Source organism: Meriones unguiculatus, chromosome 4 (assembly GCF_030254825.1).
Source record: "Meriones unguiculatus strain TT.TT164.6M chromosome 4, Bangor_MerUng_6.1, whole genome shotgun sequence".
NCBI lineage: Eukaryota > Metazoa > Chordata > Mammalia > Rodentia > Muridae > Meriones > Meriones unguiculatus.
Window position 1 is genome coordinate 137508245 of NC_083352.1, and position 23696 is coordinate 137531940.

The window sequence follows — 23696 nt, forward strand, 5'->3', positions numbered from 1 at the left end:
GGCTCCAGCGGCCACGCGGAAAGCCGGGCGAGCATCACCTTGTGACTCCAACACCAAGGAAGCAAGGACAGGCAGAGGTTGCCTGGCGCTGTGGGCCAGCCAACCCAGCGGAACTTAGCCCATTTCAGGCTGAGAGATGCTGACACACAAAAACAAAAGAGAAGTGGAGGTCACCTGAGGAACTGCTCTTGAGATTGCCATCTGGCCTACAAACACACACAATTAAATCAACAAAAGTCACCGAGTTCCTGATCTTTGAAACTATAGCAGAGTTCTGAGTGACGCAGCCTGGCCTGCTGGACATCTGGCAGCGTTCTTGCAAACTGTGAAACGACAGGGCCGGCAGGCAGGCACGGACAAGAGGAGAGCGCAGGCTGGGTCGCGGCCCAGCAACCACTGAGACTCGCTCACACAGGCAGCTGTTGGAGGAAACGGATAAAAAAAAAATCGCAGCTATCCCACACGGAAGTCACTTAACCGCGTCACTTCCAAATACTGTGGCTTACGCAGGCACAGCTCCCATGCAGGCCTCCTGGGGCCCGGACCTGCAGCTCGCCGCCGCTGCCCAGCGGCCTAGGCCCACGGCATCCCGTGCCCCAGCCCGGAAACAGCCAAACCAGATTGGAAACACACTTCTGCAGGGCCCATGCTACCTTCACACCATCACAAAGGTGGTCAGACCGTCCGGAGCTGCCTCTGCGGGCTTTGGGCGGCCTTCCAGCGGGCCTCATCACCCTGCCCTACGGCGTCACCTTCTGCCGTTTCCAGAAACGCTCTTTGGAAGCTGCGTCTGTGGACACACACACAGGGGCTCTCGGCACTTCCGTGGCCTGAGCTCAGGCTTTCACTTATTCCGCTTACTCCGTGTATTTTAACTTAAATACTTTGTTGTATCGATCCTATCCTATTTTATTCCTAAACTGTGACTGAAAATGCTTAAATTAGGGATGGGGGGTAGCTCAGAAGTAGAGTGCCTGCCTAGCATATGGGAAGCCCTAGGTTCAAGTTTCAAAAAAATTATGAAACAAATGGATTGATCCAGTTTCGTGTTTTCTTTTGCCCTTTAGGCACTAGGATTTCTATCTTCTTATGGAATAGGAATGGAATATGACCAAGCCAAGGTAAAGTCAACTCTATTTTTTTCCTGAAACAGATTTTACTTATTTAAAAGGAGCATTGGATACACTCTATTCTTAAAGAGGTTCGCTGTAGTGTGGTATTAAAAGTACCCACTCAGCAGAGAAATTCAGCAATCTGTCACAAACTTCCCAAAGTCTCATATGTCAGGGCCTTTACTGAGGTATGTAATATCTACTTCATAGGGCTTTAGGATGAAAAAATGAAATACCATACACCACGCCTTTATCACAGACTCTAGATCCTGGGAACCCCCAATAAACGAAAACCATCTTAGCAGAACAGACTGAAACTTGGGACATATTTTGGAGTAGCTCTCGGTTCATTGCAGGGGTAGGAATAAAAACAAAACAAAACAAAAAAACAAAACAAAAAACAGTGCTTAGTTTGACTTCCAAGTTTAGGAAACCAATATAATTATATTTTTTTATTCCTTAGGCACTGATATACTATACATTTGGAAGTGCTGGAGGAAGCATGATGTCCCAGATGATTCTGGTCTGTAAACTAAATATTCTTAGACCAAAATGGATATCAGTACATTATCTGAATATTATAACATGTATATGCCTTTGTTTTAGGGATACAGATATTTGTCAGGAATCAATGTTCTACAAAACTGTGAAGTTGCCCTAAAGCATTACAAGAAAGTGGCCCACTACAGTGAGTGATTCTCAGAAACCCTTCGGGAGGATGGCGGTCTGAGTTCGCTGGTTCTTCTGTTTATTTTAGGTTTGGGTTTTGAGACAGGGCCTCCTTGTATATAGCCTTGGCTGTCCTGGAACTCCTCTGTAGACCAGGCTGATGTCAAACTCAGAGATCTGCCTGCCTCTGCCTCTGCCTCCCAAGTGCTGGGACTGAGGACGAGCACCACCACACCCAGCTCTCATAGTTCATTTTAATATAGACAGATCTGAAGCTTACCTCAGTGGTAGAGCACTTGCCTAGCACGCACAGAAATGCGCGGTTGGTTCGGCCCTCCACGATTAGAAAGAAAACAGACTTTTACCAAGCGGTTTAAAAAATATTGACACCAGGCAGTAATGGGGATATGGCTTAGCTGATAAACGGCTTGTCATACAAGCATGAGTTCAAGCCCCAGATGCACATTAAAAAAAAAAAAAAAAAAAAAAAACGCAGCACGGCAGCACGGCTTGGTAATCCCCATTCTGGGGAAGCAGAGAAAGCTGATCACAGGCTCTCTGATGAGTTCTAGGCCAGTCATGGGTCTCACATCAGAAGACACGATGGATAGCGTTGAGGGGAAATACCCAAGGTTGACTTCTGGCTTCCATACTCATGTACCTGCACCCATAGACACACACAAGCGCATACCCGCACACACACACACAGATCAATACCAGTTGACATACATTTATGAAAATAGTGAAAGTATATGTTATTAACATCCAATTAATATAATCTTTACAATAATGTAAAGTTTGGGCAACCTTAATTATCTTCCAAAATGTTCTAAATGATTGCACTCACCTCTTATTTTGTTAATATTTATCTTCAAACATTTCTGCTTGACTTATTCTTATAATACTTGTTTCTTTATTTTCCAAGACAGGGTCTCACTATGTAGGTCCGCTTTCCTGGAACTACCTACATAGCTTAAGCTGGTCTTAAACTCACAGACCTCCATCTGCCTCTGCCCCCCAGTGTTGGTGCTGAGGCGGTGTGCCACCACGCCCGGCTAGAATACATGTTCCTTTAACTGGCAAATATTAAGCAAGCTCCCCTACATCTAACCTCTGTAATGCTGGACGGCTTGTTCAAAGTGCCGAGAGGCACGGTGGTACGGGCCTGCGATCTCAGCACTTAGAACAGGGGGACAGAGGAGAGTCCCTTCAAGTGGGAGGCCAGACAGACAGCTCTCTGAAGAGCGTGGGGGTAATCTGTGTCCTCAGGGGCTCACGACGTCACTCAGTGTGGCCACATATGGATCTAGATAAATGTCTTCCTAGAAGTGGACCAAGCCTGTTAGCTTAACTTCTATGTTCAGAGTGACATCGACAAATAGTGTATCTCAGACGTCTGGGAAAAGCCAGGGCCTGAAAAAAGCACTGCTGGATTTCAGAGGCCATTTACGACGAGATCATTCTGTGTGCTTAGTGATAATAGCACTGCAGCAATCTGTTTCAGACTCCACACTGTGTTAGGCGTAGGCAACATAAGTGTCTTTGAACTTATCTTAGCCTGTCTACAGGAATAACTGAGTAGCCCGTTTTCTTACACTGCAATTCGCGTCTCAGAAAAAGTCACCACGAATGGGTCAGTGGGTGTCCCGGGAAAACCTCCGCTGTGGTCCCCTTGCCTGTGTTCTCAAGAGGTCCATGCTGACAAACATTTAAACAAGTTTCAGACGCAAGCACAGACTTCTCCCCACCGTGTTTCAGATCCCAACAAACAAAGCGAAGCAAATCTCCATTTCCTAAGGCTCTTCCCTGCCACCCCCCAGACCCCTGCACCATTTTAGCAGGAGGAGTCTGTCGCGCTCCTCCGAGTGTACTCCCTTCAACCCAGTGTTCTGTTTTCCCGCTTTGTTTCTGTTCGCAGTTGCTGACAAATTGGAAAAAAGTGAAGGTATTCCAGTGGAAAAAGTGAGACTAACCGAGAGACCTGAAAATCTGAGTTCCAACAGTGAGATTTTGGATTGGGACATATACCAATACTATAAGTTTTTGGCAGAAAGAGGAGATGTTCAGATACAAGTAATGTACACAGAAAAGACCGATTCTTAGAACATGCCAATTGCCAGAGGGCTGGCTCCTCCTGAGTGCCAGGAGGGCTGGCAATGTCCTACCTTGAATGTGAAGGAGGAGGCACCCTCTCCTCTCCATCCCTCTTCTGTTTTGTCCCCTTGCTACCTGAAGCCTTTCAGGCTTATTCAAGAGGTAGTTACCATAGTGATAGCAAGGTGATGGTGACTGGGGTGGGGTAATTTTGCAGTTCCCCCTGGAAAGTTCACTTTTTAAGGTATAGGTTTTAGTTGTGGGAGAGTAGTACTCCCAGAGTTGCCATTAATGTAGATGAACTCTTGAAGATCCAGAGCAGGGATGCGACAACACCTATGTGATCTTAGTGATACAGACTTCGGCCCCTTCATCATGAGCCTGATCGTTACCGTACACCAGCCAGTGGCTTCTCTACTGAGGAAGCCATATGCATCATAGTAGCCACGGACCATGAGATAAAAGACATAGAATTAAATGAGACTGGGCTGCTTCCTCACCTCTTTCAAAGCAAGCCAATAACATCAAACTGAAACAATGAACTATAATGAAATCAACAAATAAGTGCCATTTGTATTTATATTAATATTGCTGCTAAAGCCATTTTCAATTTAAAAAAATCCTCATTTCTAGGTATCTCTTGGACAGTTACATCTAATTGGAAGGAAAGGCCTAGATCAGGATTACTATGTAAGTTGATCTCGAACTTCAGTCCTGTAGGGGTGAGGGAGGCTGAGGGTCCAGTGGAAAAGGGAAGAGGGGAGGTGGGCAAGTTGTGGGGAACCCTCGGCTTCCGCTTTGGTCAGAGCTGAACACCCCTTACCTGCGCAGATCCTGGTCACTTCCTGCCACCCACACTTTATCAGGCTGTGCCCCACCCTCTGGCCTTCTCCCACCCCCTGGCCTTGACCTTTCATCCCCAGGGCCAATAGCCAAAAATCCCATGGGAAATTCCCACTAAGCAGCCTGAGGACCTAATTTGTCTAGGTCAGACCAGCTTTGCCTAGATCAGAAATCGGACTGCTTTTTGCTATAATTTAAATTAAGCATAATGTTGTAAAACATTTAATCATTTCGCTTAACCTTACCTTGTTGTGGTGGAGTTACAGGCCTAATTAACCCTCCAAATACATAGTGAAAGGGAAGGAATGAACAGACCTAACCTACACAGTACCCTCCAGGGTAAGATGAGAGCCCTGCAGGAACCTTCTGGCTTAGATTCTGTTGTGGTTTCAAGATGCCAGTCATCAGATCTGGGAAAACAGGATTCTGGCTGAAAAATGATGTTGCAGTCACTGTCATGTCACAGGAGCCACGTGCTCATTTTCTCAAAGGAGTGCAAGCTCTCAACATAAACCCGACAGCCTAAGGGACGGAATGGCCCTTTGTAAGGAGACTGCGTGAAGGGGTCTGTTGTTACTTTCCGTTTCACTGGACATTGTTGTTTTATGTATATCTTTAGTGCTGCATTTTCTCCTTTACATGCGAGACAGCAAACATTAGATAAATGTCAAAGTTAATTTTATTTCGTAGGTAGCAATTTACATAAGCATATGCATCCCGGGATAGCTGAGATGAGGGTTTCCAGGGCTTCTGAAACCCACCTGTAAGCACCGTCTTGGCTCCGTAGACGGGAGCTCTGTACTGCTAAGATTACTCCAACGTCCGAGTTTAGCCTTCAATAAATGTGAGGCACAGGGCACATGCTGGGACCGTTTCCTCGTTAGTTATAAACGGGAACTGTGACTGGCTTAAGGATAATAGCAGCCTTTTTGCAGAACCCCCTCATCAACACACACACACACAGTCAGGTGAAACGCCAGGCCTCCTCCGTGGCACTGGAGGGTCCACGGCTATAGTGGCAGCAGGCGGGAGCCAGGCATCATGAGGACCTGTCGCAGGCTGGCCAGCAGGCTGTCGTAGAGATTGTCGTAAGCGGGTTTTATAAATGAAAAGCCTGGTCTAGAGAGAGAAGGCAAATTGCTTCAAGTCTCACAGCTGGAAAGCAAGTGTAATTAAGAAGCAGAATTTGAGTGCTTGTGCGATGGCTCAGCAGTTAAGAGCACTTGTTGCTCTTGCAGAGAACCTGCGTTCAGTTCCCAGCTCCCACACGGTGACTCACAGCCATCTGTACCTCCAGCTCCGAAGGATCTGATGCTCTCTTCTGGCCTTCTTCTGTGTGTGGTACGCACACACGCACACAAAATACTCATACACGGAAAATAAAAATAAGGAAGCAAAATTTGCATGCAGGCCATCAGGAATTAAAAACCTGTTATTTTTCATAAATCTCATTTATTTTTGTACCACTCCCACAATGTGACCTCGAAAATCTGCCTCCCTATTTTCAGAGCAAGAATCTAGAACGGGATGATCTCTGAGGTTCCTTCATCTCCGACTTTTTATTTAGTTGGATGGGCCTCATTTTTCTCATCCAGAGACTCCAAAACCACGAGTTTAATTCCAGAACCTTGCCAGCAACTCAGGCACTCTCTGGGACAGGTCCAGGCCAGTCCCTTCTGTTCCACAGTCCTACGAGCCTGTGTGTAAGTTCCCCTACAGCCTGACTAGCCTGTGCTCAGTTAGCTAGTCAGGAGGGAGAGGGAAGACAGAAGGATGAAAAGACCCAAAAGGTTGCTGCTGCAAGCTGCTCCGCCCTCGGCTTCTTCCCTCCGCACCTGGCCCCCTGGCGAGGATTTGCTTGGTAACTCTGGTGTTCCATCACTTAGGCTCCCACACCAGTACCCTCACAGCACACGGCCCCCGCCCTCTCCTGGTTGTTGCCGCTCTCTGTGGCCACAGCGAACACGTTCTTCTTCCTCTCGCTCACCAGTCTGTCTTCCACCAAAGCAATGCCTGGCGTATACGAAGCACTTGGTAAATATATGTTGAATGACTAGAGGTTAGTGGCCGGCACGTTGGATGACACCACCCAGCCTGAAAACCACCATTTCAGCCAGTGTGACGTGTCAGTCCGCTGACGGGACTATTACTACAAGGCTCATTTTAAATGTGATGCTTCAGTTTGCCGATCAGCAAATTAGAACGCAAACTACCCAGGAATAGCTACCCTGCCTTCCCCATCACTGCTTGCTATTTGACGGAATTAATTTCTTGGAATTTGTTATCACAGGGAACAATTTGGCCTCTTTCTGACCAAATTTGTAATTATCAAAAAATTGTATATGTGCAATTCTTGATTACATTATCTTGAATTTTTACATGCAAATTTTAATTTCATTTGCATTCTTAAAAATATAAAAGCTCAGAATGAATTGCATTAGGAAAACAGGGTGCTTGGATGCATATTATTAAAGTGGATGCAGCATAATTAAATTAGAACCAGCAGAGGAGGATATCAGCCCGAAGGGCAGCTGCTTCATCTCGTCTCCCCCCATCTAGAGAAGGAGCTACTGCCCATGTCAGGATGACCTACAGAGCCGTGGAGAAAAGAAATGTCCATAAATGTTTTTGGAACAACACATTTCCTTCACGTTCTAGAAAGAATGTTACAAACTGATTAAACTGAGAATTTTCTTAGAGCCAATGAAAAGCCACATTTATGAGGGAGAGAATTAGTTTAAATAATGAAATTTAACATAATGCCGGGGGCATGCTATCTTTCATAATGACACACCATTAAGCTGCGAGGAAAACCATTATTTTTATCTTCTCTTGAGAATGAAAGTAGCTGTGAATATAACTTTACACTATAATAAGCCGTCCTTAAGATCCATCCTGATTTAAATGTCCATTGATGAATGAGCAGTTGATAAGCGCTCAGTAATTTGGAGGCAAGGTCTCATGTATCCCTGGCTGGCTTCAAACTGCATAGCTGAGGGTGACTTTGAACTCCTGATCCTCCTGCCTCCACCTCCTGAGTGCTGGAGTTACAGGGACATGCAACATATCCAGTTTATGTGCTGCTGGGGTTAGTCCAAGGCCTTACGCATGCTAAGCAGGCACTCCACCAACATCTTAGCTCGGCTCAATAAATATTTCAAGGATGCATGGATGGCTGAGTGAATAATTATTGTTTTGTTTGTTTGTTTGTTTTGGGCATGATCTCATATAGCCAAGGCTGGCCTCAAAATCAGTATGTAACTGGGCGTGACCTTGCACTCTGATCACCGTGCCTCCAGCTCCACATACAGAGAGAACTGACCTCCCCTAAGCCGGGCTCAGGATCAGCCCAGCGATGGTACGGATTTAGAAAGAGAAGCCGTATAAACATTCCTCAGGAGACAGGACCCTCTATATTCTTCTCTCATTCTCCACACATCTGATTATTTGGGGGCACTACATTCCTTTATCTCCTCACATACTCGGTCTATTAACATACGTTCTTTTTTTTTCTCAGCACCATTGTCAGGGAGCAAATGTTGAACCATGTTGTATTTTTAAATATTTTTTATTCATTCTTTGATATTTTGATTATTATTCTTGGTATTCAATCTATCTTCACTGTATCTATTCATCATTCCCTACTCACTCCCCCAGGCCCCTCCTCCAAATACATCCCCTGTCACCTCACATATTCTTCATATAGATAGATAGATAGATATAGATAGATATAGATTGATTTATATAGTAATAAACTAAGTCCAGCTAGTGCTGCCCACATGCCGTTTGGTGTGGAGCCATGCACTGGAGTATCAGCAACCTGCCCATGGTCAAACCCTGAGAGAAACTCACTCTATGTCGCCAGCACCTTCGACCGCCCATAGCTCCTCAGCTAGGGATAGGGCCACGTAAGGCCCTCCTCCACCCACAGTGTAATAATGACTGGCCTGATCCTATACAGTTCTTGTGCCGTAACCATAGCTGCTGTCCATTCATAAGTGAAACATGTCAGGAAGACAGCATTTCCCAGCATTCCTCCTCATTCTCAGGTTCAGACAATCTTTACATCTCCTCTTCCATGATGTTCCTTGAGCCAGTGGGGTTAGGAGGTGGGAAGTAGGGAATGTTTGGTTTAATGTGGGGCTGAGTGTTCAGCAATAACTTATTCTCAGTCTTTCACCAATCATGAGTAGCATTAAGTGCTACTCACTGTAAAAGAAGCTTCTCTGACCAAGGTTGACAGCAGCACTGATCTACGGGCATATAAACATAAGTATTTAGAAGGCAGTTTCATAACATGGGAATTTAGCAAAATGAAGGTAATAAGTTCTCCTGGGGCCTAGGGCCTTCCTAGCTCTTGGCTTTTGGTCAAGTTAATAGTATCAACCATGTAGACTTGACCTTAAATGCAATCAGAAAGGTGTTAGTTGCCCCAACAGCCAGGCCACCATTTCACCAATGGGAACATCTTACTTAGCAGATCAGTATTACATCATTCAGGGTCAGCAATATATAAAATCTTTAATATCATTCTTTCACCTGGTGGCTCGCATAACACCTTCTAGCAATATGGAATCTAAGGGAGAATGATTTTGTTCCTTTATGAATGCCTTATAATACCGAATCTACTGATAGGCAGATCTCCTGCTAACCTCGGCAAAGCCCTGTAAACAACAGACACATTGTGTTCAAACATGACAACAAGAGGTTGTCCTTAAGTCTGATTCCTCAGGTTGGTCACTTTTATTTCTCAGGAATTTTATAGAGAGTCAAGATGAGGCCTAGAAAGTGTAGCAGTAAAAGATGAGATCATTCTAGACTGTTGAACCTTATCACCTAGAGACTCTGGAGACTTTGCTGGTCTTTTTATTTTGATTCACAAGAAACTATCTTGAAGCTGACCTCTACACACAAACAGTCTCAGCAAGCATCTGGGTGTGTCTGGCATTAGTCTGCTTTTAAACATTAGGACTCTGCCAACTGTAGTACAAGCTGTCTCAAAATAAATGCATAGAAGCCGACTTTCCCAAATAACAGACTACTTAAATCTGCAGCTGAGATTCAGCTTTCCCTAAGAAGCACTTGCCTATCTAAATTTTCCAAAAGTGAGAAGAAAAATGTCTTTACATTCTAAATTATATGTATATGATATAATTCACCCTATGTTTCAGAATACGCACAACATATGCATGCACACACACATATATGCACATATTCTCCCACTCTTCAGGTTTATGGTTTAAAGAACTCTTGGAAGAATATTGTAAATGAATAAAGTGGTTATTTCTCAGAGATTTTTGAATGCATATTGAATGAATAAAATCTAGTTCCAAAAGACATTTTGTAGAATGTACTTGTGACTGGCGATAACACTGTCCCTTTTCTCTCCAGAAGGCATTATACTACTTTTTAAAGGCAGCAAAGGCTGGGAGCGCAAACGCCATGGCATTTATAGGAAAGGTACTCGCTTCTGACCGTCAGTACTTGTTATTCCTTTCAAAGATAAGACACGTGGGGGCTGGGGGATGGCTCTGTTTATGCAGTGCCTGCTGACAAGCGTGGGAATCTGGGCTCGGACCTCCAGCATCTGCCCCTCCCCAAAGCCTGTCATGCTTTTATGGGGTCTGCAACCCCAGTTCTGGATAGGTAGAGACAGTCCTCACCGGCCGGCTAGTCCAGCTGAATCAGCCAGGCCCAGATGTAGTGACCCTGCAAGGTAGAGGGGCCGGTCAGAGTGCGCAGCAGGTGAGACTTGCAGCTCGGGGCAAAGGGCATTCCTAACATGTACAAGGACCTGGATTCAATGAGCTAGGTCCATTGCACTGCAAACAAACAAACCACACACACGCACACACCACACACACACACACACACGCACACGCACACGCACACGCACACGCCCTCCCTCCCTGGCAGGCTAGTTAAACGCAGAGTAGGGTGTGAGCACACTTAAAGAACTCATTTCTGTCATCTGCTAAAGAGGCACTCAGCTGCAGCCAGTGGGAGTACTCCTGAGGTGAGAGGAAGAAGCCTAGGAGCACATCAGCCTTCACCTGAGGCTCTCACAGAGCCTTGAAAGAGACCTGGCCTGGGCTCCTTTTCAGAGAATAGCCACGAGCCCACAAGCTTCCCCAACAGCAGCAGGCCAGCTGTCACCAGAGAATGGGCATGTGCCTCTTCCCCCCACCAAACTCAGAATCAGTCCTTATGCCCCTGTGATGGGATATTCTCTTCCATTAAGGAGACTACTCCCTCCACTCCCCAGGGCCGCCACGGTTCCCTATAGCCGATTTGCATTAGTTACCATGAGAATGAGTACCCTGCTTCCAGAAATGTTACATCCTGTCCTTTAGATGCAAGGAACACGAGAAAACTCAAACAGGGTCCGCTTCTTTGTCCTGGGGCAACATCACTCTAGCGTGTGCGTCATAGGTGACAGTTTCTCCCGCTTTGTGACTTGAAGTAAAACTAAGATAACATGTATGACGTTACAGTGTAAACTCCAGTGGTGGTTACTAGCCTCACAGCACTGTGGTAGTCAGTGGCGCTGCTTAGCTTTAAAACATTTGCACCACTCTTAAGCGGTTTTGCTCCTTACATACTCTTTTTCATCTGCAGATGTATCTGGAGGGGAATGCTGCCGCACCGCAAAGCAATGTCACAGCCTTCAAATACTTCTCCATGGCGGCCAGCAAGGTATGTGCTCAGCCCACCGCAGCGGTGACAGCAAATAATGGGCTTCAAGCGGACGCATGCCCCCAAACTGACTTCAGAGTCTCAAGCCTTATGATAAGTGTATAAAGTGAGGACATGACCACCCCAAGGTCTGGGTGAGGGGAAGGTTGTTATTGTAGACATAAAGAAGAGCACAGAGGCATCTGGAAGAGTCCAGAACAGGGAAGAAGCAGTAACCTAAGCATGGCCAACGACTCAATGGTCCAAGAGAGAAGGGTGGAGGAGTGGGAGAGGAGGATCAAGAAAGAGAGCAAAAAAAAGGACCAAGAAATGAAGACAACAAAATACCAAGAGAGCACATGGACAAAATGGTCAGGTTTTATGGTGCTCTGGGGGAAGGGAAGCCGCTGAGCTGGAGGAGTTTAGACAGGGTGAGAAGCATGAAGAAGAGCTAGGACTCTAACAGGTATCTGCGGGAGCTTAGAGAGCCTGGAGGCCTGTGGGTATGCTAAAAGGCACCACAGTTAGTCATTTGTCCAGACTGTCTTCTGGACCTGACAATAAGCTTAGAAAGGACTTCTGTGTTTGAGGAAAGTCCATCATCAGCAATAAAACACTGAGCTGGGACATGGAGGGGCATAGCCTGTCTTCTGTCTTTTTGGTAAATGGAAAGGGTAGTGACTGGTGTCACCCTGGCTGGAGCCAGCAGGAGGCTAGACAGAAGCGGAGCTTCCCTCTCCCCTGAGCAGTTGATGAAGCCATGACTTGGGAACAGGAAATAAAGGGCTAGGGGTGGAGGGGATACTTTAATCACCAACTGCAGTAAGTCTAAGACAGAGGTAGTCATCGTGCAGGTTTCCTCAGGCACGATTTATCTAAAGCTAGAGCCCCAGCAGCCCACACAGAAGGTTGCCAGGGCAGTAGCCAAGGAAAGGAGACGAAGAACACGCCCCTGTGGTGTGAGCAACGTTCCTGCAACTCACTGCCAGCGTGGCCATGGATAAGTTACATAACTTTTCTGTGCCTTGCTTTCCCTATTGGTAAATTGGGAACATAAGATTTGCTTGCCATTGTCATACATAAAACTCTAAAGCATTGCCTTCCATAAAATAGTTAGTTGTTGGATATCAACTGTTGTCTTTTGTAGTCTGGATTCACAGCCAAGGCAAAATGGCTTGCAGCTATAAGGAATACAGAAAGGGTGTGACAGTTGGCCCTCTGAATACCATGTTGCATTGCACCTATTCAACTAACCATGGATTCAAACAATGTAACTGAATACATACAGATATTTCCTTGCCATATCTTACTCTTACTAACAACCACTTATGTCACCTTGAGGTTGCATTTGTTGTTATATAGAGGTGATTCCAAGCACGGGGAATGTGCATAGGCTATATACAATACTATGTATGTGATCACATGAGAGAGGTCCGGATTCTAAGGACTTTGGTATCTTTGGAGGCACCGAAGCTCATTCCCCTCGCAGGAACAGTGAAAATCCATGATGTGTCTCCTGCTGCTGAAATCTTTGCTCTGCTGGGCATGGTAGAACATAGCTTTAATGCCTAGCAAAGGCAGGCAGATCACGGTGATTTCAAGACCACACATGGATACAGGATGAGACCTTGTCTCACAAAAAAAAAACAAAACAAACAAAAAAAAAAAAAACCTAAACTAAACTAAGTGCAAAAAGAAAATATCCTTGCTGTACACTCGATGAAGCATGTATCTGTCAGGTCAAACTTAGCACATTGCCTGAATCCCTTTTCTACATAAGGAATGACTTCATCTGTACTGGCTGCTTTTGCATGTCAACTTGACACAGCTAGAGTCATCAGAAAGGAAGGATGAGGGAGGGCCCAGTCTACTGTGGGTGGGGCCATCCCTGGGCTGGGGTCCTGGGTTCTACATGAGGGCAGGCTGAGCAAGCCAGTAAGCAGCACCCTCCATGGCCTCTGCATCAGCGCCTGCCTTCAGGTCCTGCCCTGTTTAGTTCCCGTCCTGACTTCCGTTGATGATGAACAGCAACGTGGAAGTGGAAGCTGAATAAATCCTTCCCTCTCCAACTTGCTCTTTGGTCATGGTGTTTCATCACAAGAGAAGCCCTAACAAGATCATCCAACACCCATTAGCCTAATCTTGGGAAAATGCCCTGACTGACTCTTTGGCACCCACAGGAGGAAACTTTTTTTTTTCCCTGTCTTACGATTTTATTCTGTAAATTGGCAACATTTGGATCAAGAATATTTCCAACTGTTCTCCATTTTTACACGCCATGCACTGCCTTGGGAGCCTGTTTAGAAATGACACCAGCCTGTAGCTAATGTTCTTGTTAAATTACTGAGAGGCTGGTCCCAGCACCTCTCCCTTGTGCATTGTATGGAATTGTTGCTCAGCAGGCCAGTTATCTGGAATACCATTACATGAGGCAGACGGTGTTGGGGCAGACTGGAGGGAGGTAACAGTCTGTCATATTCTGGAGGGTAATATGATTTGTCACCCCCAAAAGAATAACGCCAGGAAGCTGGGTGTGTGAACTAACTCCCAGGTACTTGGGGATTTGTAACTAGGAGTGACCCAGGCAAGTTTTGTTTTAACCTTAGCCTTTCTTCTTTATAAAGGAAGTCCAAAACTGTATTTAAAGTAATTCTCAATAACGTTGGGTGGGCACAGCCACACACTCCATGGCCATTGCCTGAACATGTCAGATTTCTCATACATATTTTTGTTTTGCAACTTAAAAATAAAATACTGTTCTTGGGGTTGAGCTCTAGCTCCGTTGGCAGACTGCTCGCCTGGCATGCACAAAATCCTGGGTGTAATCTTTCACAGGGCATAATGCAGCTGTGGTGATGCAGCCTATCATCCTAGCACTTCAGAGGGAGAGGTGGGAGGACCAGGAATCACATAACAAGCTCAAGGCCAGTCTGTGCAGGCTGTTACTAAAGGGGAGGGGGGGTAGGGGGTGTGCATGCATGTGTGTGTGTGTGTGTGGGTGTATGGGTGTGCGTGGGTGTGTGGGTGGGTGGGTGCGTGTGTATGTGTGTGTGTGTGTTGTTAAATTTGCTTTAAAGTTTTATCAGAACCAGGACATGAAAAACAGTTTACAAACCCTTTCATCTTGTTATCTTACATAGAACACATCAGGCTCAACTCCATCTCCACACATTTGGCACACCCTTCCTTCCTGTTGTCCTCATTCTATGTCCTAGCCATTCTAGGCAGGGCTCCATCCTCTTTCCCACCACAAAGCTTCCCCACATCCTTTTGCTCACAAAATCCTTTCCTTCTTTCGAATTAGTGTCCTCCTCTTTACTCTCGTGTTCTGGAGCTTTCTGCCCCCTGGCTTTTCTCTTGTCTGAAGTCTATGCCCCCTCAGCGTGGGGAGGACTAGCCCTAGCCTGACGCTAAAGTTCATTAACTGGCAGATAAATGGCCATCTGCTCCCTAGGTTCATGTCCCTCAGCTAATCGAGAACACTAAGCCCTAACACAGCGCTTGGATATTGGGAAGTTAGCTACGTTTTGTTCATCCCAGAAAGTGTTCGTAAAATCAGGAAATATCGCAGCAAAACATGGATAGTCAGATCCTTTTGTGGCTCATAACTCTCTTCCCTCAAACCTTGTTACCAGGTTAGCATATGAGTAACCTGAGGGAGAAACAAATAATCCTGGCTTTTCTTTGAAGCTGGCCAGAGCTGATCTCAGGTTACTGTTCTATGTGGCAGCAACGGGAACAGAGACGCTGATCTGCTGCGGCTGTGCCGGGACACAGGAGACGGCCTCTGGGCTGCCCCTCTCTCCGCTCCATCACTGGCCTAATTTGAGCCACCCCAGAGAGGACGCAGTGACAGATCAAAGCACGATTCCTCCCAAATCCAACTTGGCAAACCAAGGAGTTTAGTGGCTTTCCTATGGAGCGTGAGTCCTCAACCCTCCTGATGCTGTGACCCTTTAACACAGTTCCTCATGCCGTGATGACCCCCGACTATAAAATTATTTTTGTTGCTGCTTCATAACTGTAATTTTGCTACTGTTATGAATCATAATCTGATATGCAGGGTATCTTAGGTGACACCTGTGAACGGGTTGTTCAGACCCACAGGTTGAGTACCAGTGACTCGGAGGAACAGAGGTGACCCCAGAGCAGCACAGACGATGGCTTCATACGCTACCCACTTCAGTGAGTCCCTGCAGGTGCTGTGCAGCAAACGCTGAGTCCCACACAGTGGGGAGGAGAGTGCGAAAGTTATAGCAAAAACCTCAACAGAGAGTCTGATGACGCCCCCTCCCTTGAGGAAACATCGACAGGCCCGGCTGTGAGCATCTCTCGCACATTCTAACGATGACAGTAATGGCTGTCGCACTCAGAGGACAGCACCCTATGAGTCCTCACACCCCAGCACAGAGCACAGAGATGGCAGAGTGGGCAACCCTGTCTTAAGATTCTAACACATGCTCTGGGGTTAGTTCCATTGGGTTATCCAGTGAAAGGAGGACAGCATTTTGTTCTCTGTGTTATACCTCTCTCCATTCCCCTTCCTCCCCTCCCCCCCTTTCATTTTCTCAACATTTAAACGATACTTCTTAGATAACAGACTCACTAGACGTTGCCACCTCCATCGCAATAGGTCTCCTTATTCCCCAAGCGGAGCAGCCAATGGCTGCTAGAACTCACTGCTGGGTATAAAAGAAAAGAGGAGAGGAGACTGAGGTTTAGCTTGGTTACAGAGTGCTTGCACACTTCAAGGCCTCAGAATTTTGACGCCCAGCACACAACAAGCTGGTAGGGCCTTTGTGCACTTGTGACATCGATGGAATATGGCAGGGATTTTTAAAACAACATCATATCTTTTGAAAGGCACAGGCTCACACTGACTCTGGAAGTAGTGTCTGAGATACGCCTTCTCTGCCTCTGTGCTCGTCCCTGCTCATGGGGGCACACTCTGCCTAAGGACTAAGAACTAAATTCAGGTTCTTAGGAGACTCTGGAGAGCTTTCTATCAGAACTTAAGTTCCTGAGGAAACTCTGTAAGTCTATAAAAGAGATCGACTGGCAGATCTGCTGAAGGGAAGCCAAGTAGCCAAGCCCGGGCTCCTTACACAGCCACCAGAGGGCAAAAGACATGAGGGGAGATAAGGTAAAACAAAAGGAACTCTGTTGGAAAGTCACTAGGGGTGTGTGTGTGTGTGTGAGAGAGAGTATGTGTGATGCACACACACCACCCACGTATATGGAGATCAGAGAACAACTTTCAGGAATCTATGAATTCCGTATTGCCCAGGGCTGGGCTTCAGGTTGTTCTACTTGCACACCAAACAGTTTTACCCCTGACCCGTCTGTCCAGTGAGAAAGCCATTTGAGGCTCACGCTTCACCCAGGACTGACACACTATACTGACATACCGGAACATGTGCTGGGCGAGCTTGGCCTTCCCCTTATTGAGAGCACCCCATTTCTAGAGTGTTGAGTCTAGATGAGAAAAAGAAACGTAATTTAGATCAGGCAGATATTAACGATGTTATGAGTCATCGAATTTGAATAAACATACTACCTAACATAACAAAACAGATAGATACTAATAAATTATTAGCTGCCAGCAGTGGCTGTTCTAAAATCCAACGTCCTGAAATGTTGTTTGGCCATTGGTGTCAAATCCCTTCAGCCAAATTAGGTAACAATTTTATAAATAGACCTTCCGATGCTAGAAAATGCACCCATCCTCTGAGTACCGGCTCAGATGTCCCTGCCTTGACACCGTGATCCTCCCAAGCTCCTAGCATCAGCCAGGCAGTTAAGCATCCCGGTTTACCTGTCCACAACATTCTAACTTATTTTACTCCAGGACTGACTGCATGTAGCATAACTAAGACATTAGACCCACCTAACCGGGCACAGGGCTGCAGGCCTGTAATCCTAGAGCTTGGGAGGCAGGAGGATTGTGGGTTTGAGGACAGCCAGGGCTATTTGGTGAGAACTCTAAGACAAACAAACAAAAACAAGCAGAAGGAAGGAAGAAGGGAGGGAGGAAGGGGTCTGTAGCTCCAAGGCCAAGTTTACCTCTTATTCTGCCCAGGGGCTCTTATGGAATCACTCACAAAGCAAGCAGTTAAGTGCTGAATGAAGTAAAGATCTGACTTTTATTCCCTTCTTTTCTTTTCCAGTGGGGGGAGTGGTGGTTATGAATGTGTGAAAGGGTATAAAATAGGCCAGAGTAACTCGCCATCTGCCTGATTGATGGCCTTGGCCATTTCTTTCTGGGTGCCTTTGAAATATTTGAATTGATTTTGCAGTAATTTCCCTTATCACCTATTTTTTAAAAATTCTTCTAGGGCAATGCAATTGGTCTTCACGGCCTTGGCCTCCTTTACTTTCATGGAAAAGGTGTTCCTGTGGTAAGCTCAATAACCTTGTCATCCTGTCAATGTTTTTCTAGCATTTGTGGGGTTAAAATTAATGGTCACGCATTAATGTGCAGGAATTGTTTTTTTATTGCTTAGTCAAACTAGTATATCGGACAGAGAATGAAATGGTTTAGTAAAATCTCTGGCAGAGAGACAAAGGATCAAACCTGCAACAAGAATAGCAACCACAGTTGTGCCTGAGACTCATGGGGTCAAACTAGCTTTTGAAACAGCTGCCTCCTGAGATTGTGTTGAAAGAGAAATTTATCTTTTTAGTTTAACATGTCTTTCGAGTAACCTTCCCCCGTCTAACCAAACCAACTCTCAATACAGACAAGATACAATTTATAATGGAATAAGATAACAATCTTCATATATTCTGATATAATAATGAAAACTGTGTTTCTGCTGCTGTCTTAACTAGAGTACAGAACCCGACTGCACTCGTAAGCTGGACAGTGGTTGTTACCATGGAGTTGTGCGTACAGCTTTGAGTAATGCAGTCTAATTACCTTGCAGAATTATGGCGAAGCACTTAAATACTTCCAGAAAGCTGCCGAGAAGGGATGGCCCAACGCACAGTTCCAGCTGGGCTTCATGTACTACTGTAGGTACCACAGTATGGCTGGGCTACCTTACTTAGGATGAATTATACATTAGCAAGTCGTCTCCTCCTCTAACAAACGTGAAAGGGCTGAGTGGCTTAAGACGACATTAAGGCATCAGTTAAAGAGAGCTTTAAAAGCCTGGCACAGTGGCACACACCTGTAATCCCAGCAGTCAGGGAGGAAGAGCAGGTGGATCTCTGTGAGTTCAAGGCCAGCCTGGTCTACAAAGGGAATCCAGGACAGACAAGGCTACACAGAAAAACTCTGTTTCAGAAAACCAAAGAGAGAGAGACAGAGCTTTAACGAAACCTAAACATAGAGAGTCAAGATGGGCACCTTTGACAAGCTTAACTTTGGGGTACTTACGATAGCCACTGTACAATCCAGAAGCAAGTATGACACGCACAAGGATAATGCTAAGGAGAAAGATTTGAAATATAAACATACAGGTGTAAGTTAAGAGTGGTTGAGCTTGCAAAGAGAAAAGAAAGAATGTGAGAAAAAAAGAAATGCAGATATATGCGCAAATGTGGTGATCTGTTTTTGGCATCCTAAAAAAAAAAAAGCCTGGAAGGGTAGAGAGGTTGAAAGGGATCCAAAAGGGGGAAAGATAGAACTTCCCAGATAGAGTAAATGAAGGAGACTGTGTAGTTTTCCTGATGGTGCAGCAGGAAGGCTGGTGATAACAGTAGCAGTGGTGGAGGAGCAGAAGGAGAGGTGTGGGAAGGGCAGAGGGAAAGGGGAGGAGGGAGAGGAGAGAAGGAAGAGGGAAAATGAGGGAAGACAGATTCAGTAGCATCCTTATTGTTTGGTCAAGATGGAGAGCGTTGGTGCGATTGTTGTATCGACATGAGGACCAGCTGACAGCGGGCTAGGGCGTGAACGCAAGGCGAGAACGTGTAGCGTGAAGACACTGTTCCCAAAAGTGTGCCTTCAGAGGAAGACTGACAGGACTGAAAAGAACAGAGTCCAAGAAGGAATTGTTATAAAAAGATAAGAGACCTAGCCATAATTATAATTGATAAAAGGGGGTTCTGGGAAAAGTCCAGTTAAGATCTAATGATCCCGGAAAGGTGGAGGCTTCACGGTCTGGAGAGAAGTGGGGTGTCTCACGCTGCAGCCCTGGGAGGAGGAATGAGAGATCGCTACATAAACGCGAGGCAAGACGGTGAGGAGGGAGGCAGGCGAGGAAGGCCAGGCTGGGGCTGGGGCCTTCTTACGGCAATAGCGAGGTGGGTAGGGCAAGGGGTCTAGTCAGTGAGCGTTTGTACGAGCTTCTGTGGGGGCTGAAAGAGTCCTTCACGCAGAGGTGGGAGGGCAACAGCCACCTCCCTCGCCCGGGCACACCTAGTCAGAAGTCTCCTGACGTTCTCCAGCCGGTGTGTCCTGTGCTTGTGCTGATCTCGTTCTAATTCACTCCAAATCCTCAGCTCAGACTCCGTCCCGTTCCTCAAGCTTCTAGCACAGTGTAGTCGTGACGCCATCGCACGTTCCAGCTCAACTTACTGTCTCAACATGTGGATCCCCGCAGTTTACAGCTGAGCAGACGAGTCACATCAAGGCCGCACGTCCTACCCGAGCAATCTGCCTCCGGACTTTTTGCTCTCTTTAGTTTTTGAAAATTGTATTTATTCACTTAAGTATTTAGAGAGTCTCGGTGTGCCGTCTGCGCCGGCCTTGGGCTGACGGCCCTCCTCCCACAGCGTGCGGAGCGCTGCGGTTTCAGGCGTGCGCCACCGTGCCAGCTAGGCCGGGCTGAGCGCGGCTCCTGATTCCCACCAGAGACTCTGGCGCTGGGGCGGCCGCCAGCCGGGGCAAAGCCCCCCTTTCCCTGAAGTCCGGAGCTGACCGGCTTTCCCCGCTCGGGGTCCTCTGCCGGCCGGCCCCAGCCCCTCCCCGACCGTGGGCGCACACTCCTCGCGGCCCTGCTCTGCGGCTGCTCGGGCCTACGTGGGTGGGGTGGGGGAGGGCGCGCACGTGCTGGTCATGCTAAGGCGCTCGCAGAGGCGCTCCCACGGCCGTGCACTCGTTCATCTTCTCATGCACACGGAACCTAACGGCCCTTCTTTCCTGATCTCCCGAACTGGTCAAGACCACAGCGTAGCTCAGCCCCCGCGACCACGACCTCCGCAGAAGGGTGTTTTGTTTTGTAATGCGTGGCTCCAAACCTTTTAATTTTCAGCTGGCTCTGGAGTGTGGAAGGATTACAAACTCGCCTTCAAGTACTTTTACCTGGCTTCCCAGAGCGGCCAGCCTCTCGCCATTTACTACCTAGCGGAGATGTACGCCACCGGCACCGGGGTGCTGAGGTCCTGCCGAACCGCCGTGGAGGTAACCGCTCAGCTCTCCCACGGTCCCGCGGAGCGGGCCGCACCTCTGCTCTGCACTGACAGGGGGAGAGCACGGAGTAGCTTAGCCTGTGGAGGAGGAGATGGCCCCTTCTCCTGAGTGTCAGCCTTGGTGCGCCCACCAGGGCTCTCCGGCAAGCCTTGACCCAGCTTGGAAAATAGAGCCCGGTCCTTCCCGGAAAACAGGGTCCTCAGGTGTTTGGCGGTTGATGACAATTGAGAAAGTGAGTTCTTTCCGCCTGAGCCAGTAATGTACTTTTCAAAAAGAATGCTTTCAGGACCTTAATGCCCTTCATTGATTTATTAAGTACGTTCACTGCACCAGGATAAATCCTCCACGCGGCAGTCTGGTCCCTTCGAAACTCATTCCAAAAGCTGCCAGCTAATAATCTATCTTTAGATTTGTTCCTTTGCCAACTTCCTAATGAATTATGTATGGCTAACCTCTTTTGATTACATAAGGGCTATTCAGCTAGGCTGACTGACATTTGTCCCCGCGGAGCTCCGCACCCTCCCTCCCCGCTATGTCACCTGGACCCTCCGGGTCTCATTTCCACCTCAGCTTTGGCCGTGCAGAGCCACAGCGCCCTTAAAATGACAGACTCAACCAGGAAGCCCTCCAAACTGATATTTTTATCCTGGCTGAACAGCCTTCAAGCTAGGAAAGTTTATTACACAAATTAAAAAGGATCCTGGGGATGATTTGCTAAAGACAAAACTACCCTGAGGATCCGGGTGCCTAGAAACGTATTAATTCTTCACCCTACGTGATTTTCAAAAGCCAGGCAATTTTTTAAAAAGTTCCTGTCGGCTCAGCGGGCAGAAGCTGAAGCGTAGGTTCAGAGAGGACTGTATAGGCTGACGCTGACCAGCCTGTTCGATCTCTCTTCCCGTCCAGCTTTACAAAGGTGTCTGTGAACTAGGCCACTGGGCTGAGAAATTCCTGACGGCCTACTTTGCCTATAAGGACGGCGACGTAGATTCTTCGCTTATTCAGTACGCGCTGCTTGCCGAAATGGGATACGAAGTAGCTCAAAGCAATTCAGCATTCATTTTGGAATCTCGTAAGATAAGATCTCTGCAATTCCCCAAACGCACGTCTGCGTACATGCTTGCTGCATCCCCACTCGAACCCTCTAACGCAGCGTTTCCTTTTTCTCTTCATCTTCCTTTTCTTTTAGAAAAAGCTAAAATTCTGGGGAAGGAAAAGATGTATCCAATGGCACTTCTGCTATGGAACCGAGCTGCCGTTCAAGGTACAAACAGACCAGCCTAGTGCGCGGCTGGACCCCGCCCATGACTGCTCCTGTGATCTGCTTCAGTTGTGTTGCTGGGCCCAGAGGCAGAGAGGGACAGGGAGTCGAGGAGGGTCGCTTCAAATTATACTGCGGTTGGAGGCCATTTCCGAGAATGTGTTTTCTTCATTATTCTCGGGGTCCCTTAGGTTAGCAAGCCCCTAGAGTCTGTCTCTATCGCCATGACACCAGAACTGTTGTTTGAAACATGGTAATTTTACTCAAGAAAACAATTTTCTTGGTCTGGCTTTAGTCACTCCTTTGCTGAGTTGTTTACTGAGCTAATCTGAGATGTGACCTGTGTGTCTCTGAATATGTCGGCAAAATTAATTATGTACAGACGGCATCTGACTTCTAAAATGAGGCTCTGGTGACGACAACACACTTCAGAGTTCCACTCTAACCGTCAGTACGCTAGAATTTTTTTAAAGCATAAATAAGTGGGAAGATCCTTTCTTGGCATTCTCAAGGCCTTCCTACTTATTGGTTTCACACGTGGTAAGAACTGTAAACTATCATTGCTTGGAACAGCATTGGCAGGTGGTGTTTGAATCACCATGTCCCTTCCAATTCTTTCCCCCAAAATTATAGTATTAAAATCAGGGAGATGTCGCACAGCTGTCAGGGTTAGCATTTGGATGTGTGAGGAACTCCTTCAGTAAGAGAGCAATTTTATTTCCAATTAGGTTTCTTGAAATCATCTCCTGTTAAGGCTGAATCATCCCTTTTAACAGGAAGTAATAGGATAAAAAATGCTTCCCAGCTGATGCTAATATGAGGCAGAAAAAAAATAAAAAACACAGTGGTGCCTTCGCAGACCCAGCTGAGCTGGTAATACAGCAGCAAGCCATCAATACAATTTTAGTGAGAAATTCTATGTTTTCTAAAATGCAATAAAGACCTTATTTGGAATGAGAAAACAGCACCAGCAATCTCTCAGCCATGGCAAATCAGCTCAATTGCAACAAACACACGTTGATTTCAAGTCAGGAAAGGGCATGGAAACTGGAACAAAGAAAAGTTGAAAATGAGGAGAGATTCATATTAAGTGGGATATACATACACGAGGCTGCTGAAAATAACCGTGTCACAAAAGGTCGGCATGCCCATTCCCAAAGCTGTGGCTGCTGAGAGGCTCACCAGGAAGAAGATCTAATAATGAAAGCTTCTAGTTAGTCATTAATGCTTCTTCTAGCAGCTGCTTCATATGGAGAGGCTACTGAGCCGTCATGGCTCAGGCAGCAATCATGGAACTGAAATACAAATCTCTCAACAACCAAGCCATCCAGGAGCCTGTCAGAATTACCACACGTATTTCGTCAGTACCATTCATTGGGACACCACTGCTCTGAGGACAGGCTTGTTCATGTCCCCTAGTCTCAGTGCCTTGGGGGCTCCTCTTCCCTGCAAAGTTTAAGAATACACATGTGTCCCAGCTCTTTGTGACTATGGCCAGATGGAACCTTGAGGTCAGGATGACGGCTTGAACAAAATTAGAGAAGGGGTGGGTTTCTATTTGGGGCATCGTGTCTTCCTGGCCTCTGTAGTTACCCTTGCTTGAACGCCGTTCCCACCAGCCCTTGCTTCCATCCTCCTGTACATTTTGTATGCATTACCTGGGAAGCAAACTCTGAAGCTAATGTCT

General features: G+C 46.7%; 1 protein-coding gene across 2 annotated transcripts in view; it reads left to right on the forward strand.

Moving 5' to 3' along the window:
* Sel1l2 (SEL1L2 adaptor subunit of SYVN1 ubiquitin ligase) overlaps positions 1–23696 on the forward strand; it is a 104041-nt gene that overhangs the window by 74550 nt on the left and 5795 nt on the right. The window contains exons 6-17 of one of the 2 annotated variants that reach the window (XM_021642562.2): positions 1068–1121; positions 1576–1635; positions 1719–1800; positions 3700–3854; positions 4509–4565; positions 10110–10178; positions 11337–11414; positions 17729–17791; positions 18320–18407; positions 20591–20739; positions 21655–21820; positions 21938–22012. In XM_021642562.2, coding sequence (XP_021498237.1) covers positions 1068–1121; positions 1576–1635; positions 1719–1800; positions 3700–3854; positions 4509–4565; positions 10110–10178; positions 11337–11414; positions 17729–17791; positions 18320–18407; positions 20591–20739; positions 21655–21820; positions 21938–22012 — 1096 coding nt within the window. The remainder of the gene's footprint in view (positions 1–1067; positions 1122–1575; positions 1636–1718; positions 1801–3699; positions 3855–4508; positions 4566–10109; positions 10179–11336; positions 11415–17728; positions 17792–18319; positions 18408–20590; positions 20740–21654; positions 21821–21937; positions 22013–23696) is intronic. The other variant, XM_060383161.1, reaches the window with a different exon arrangement.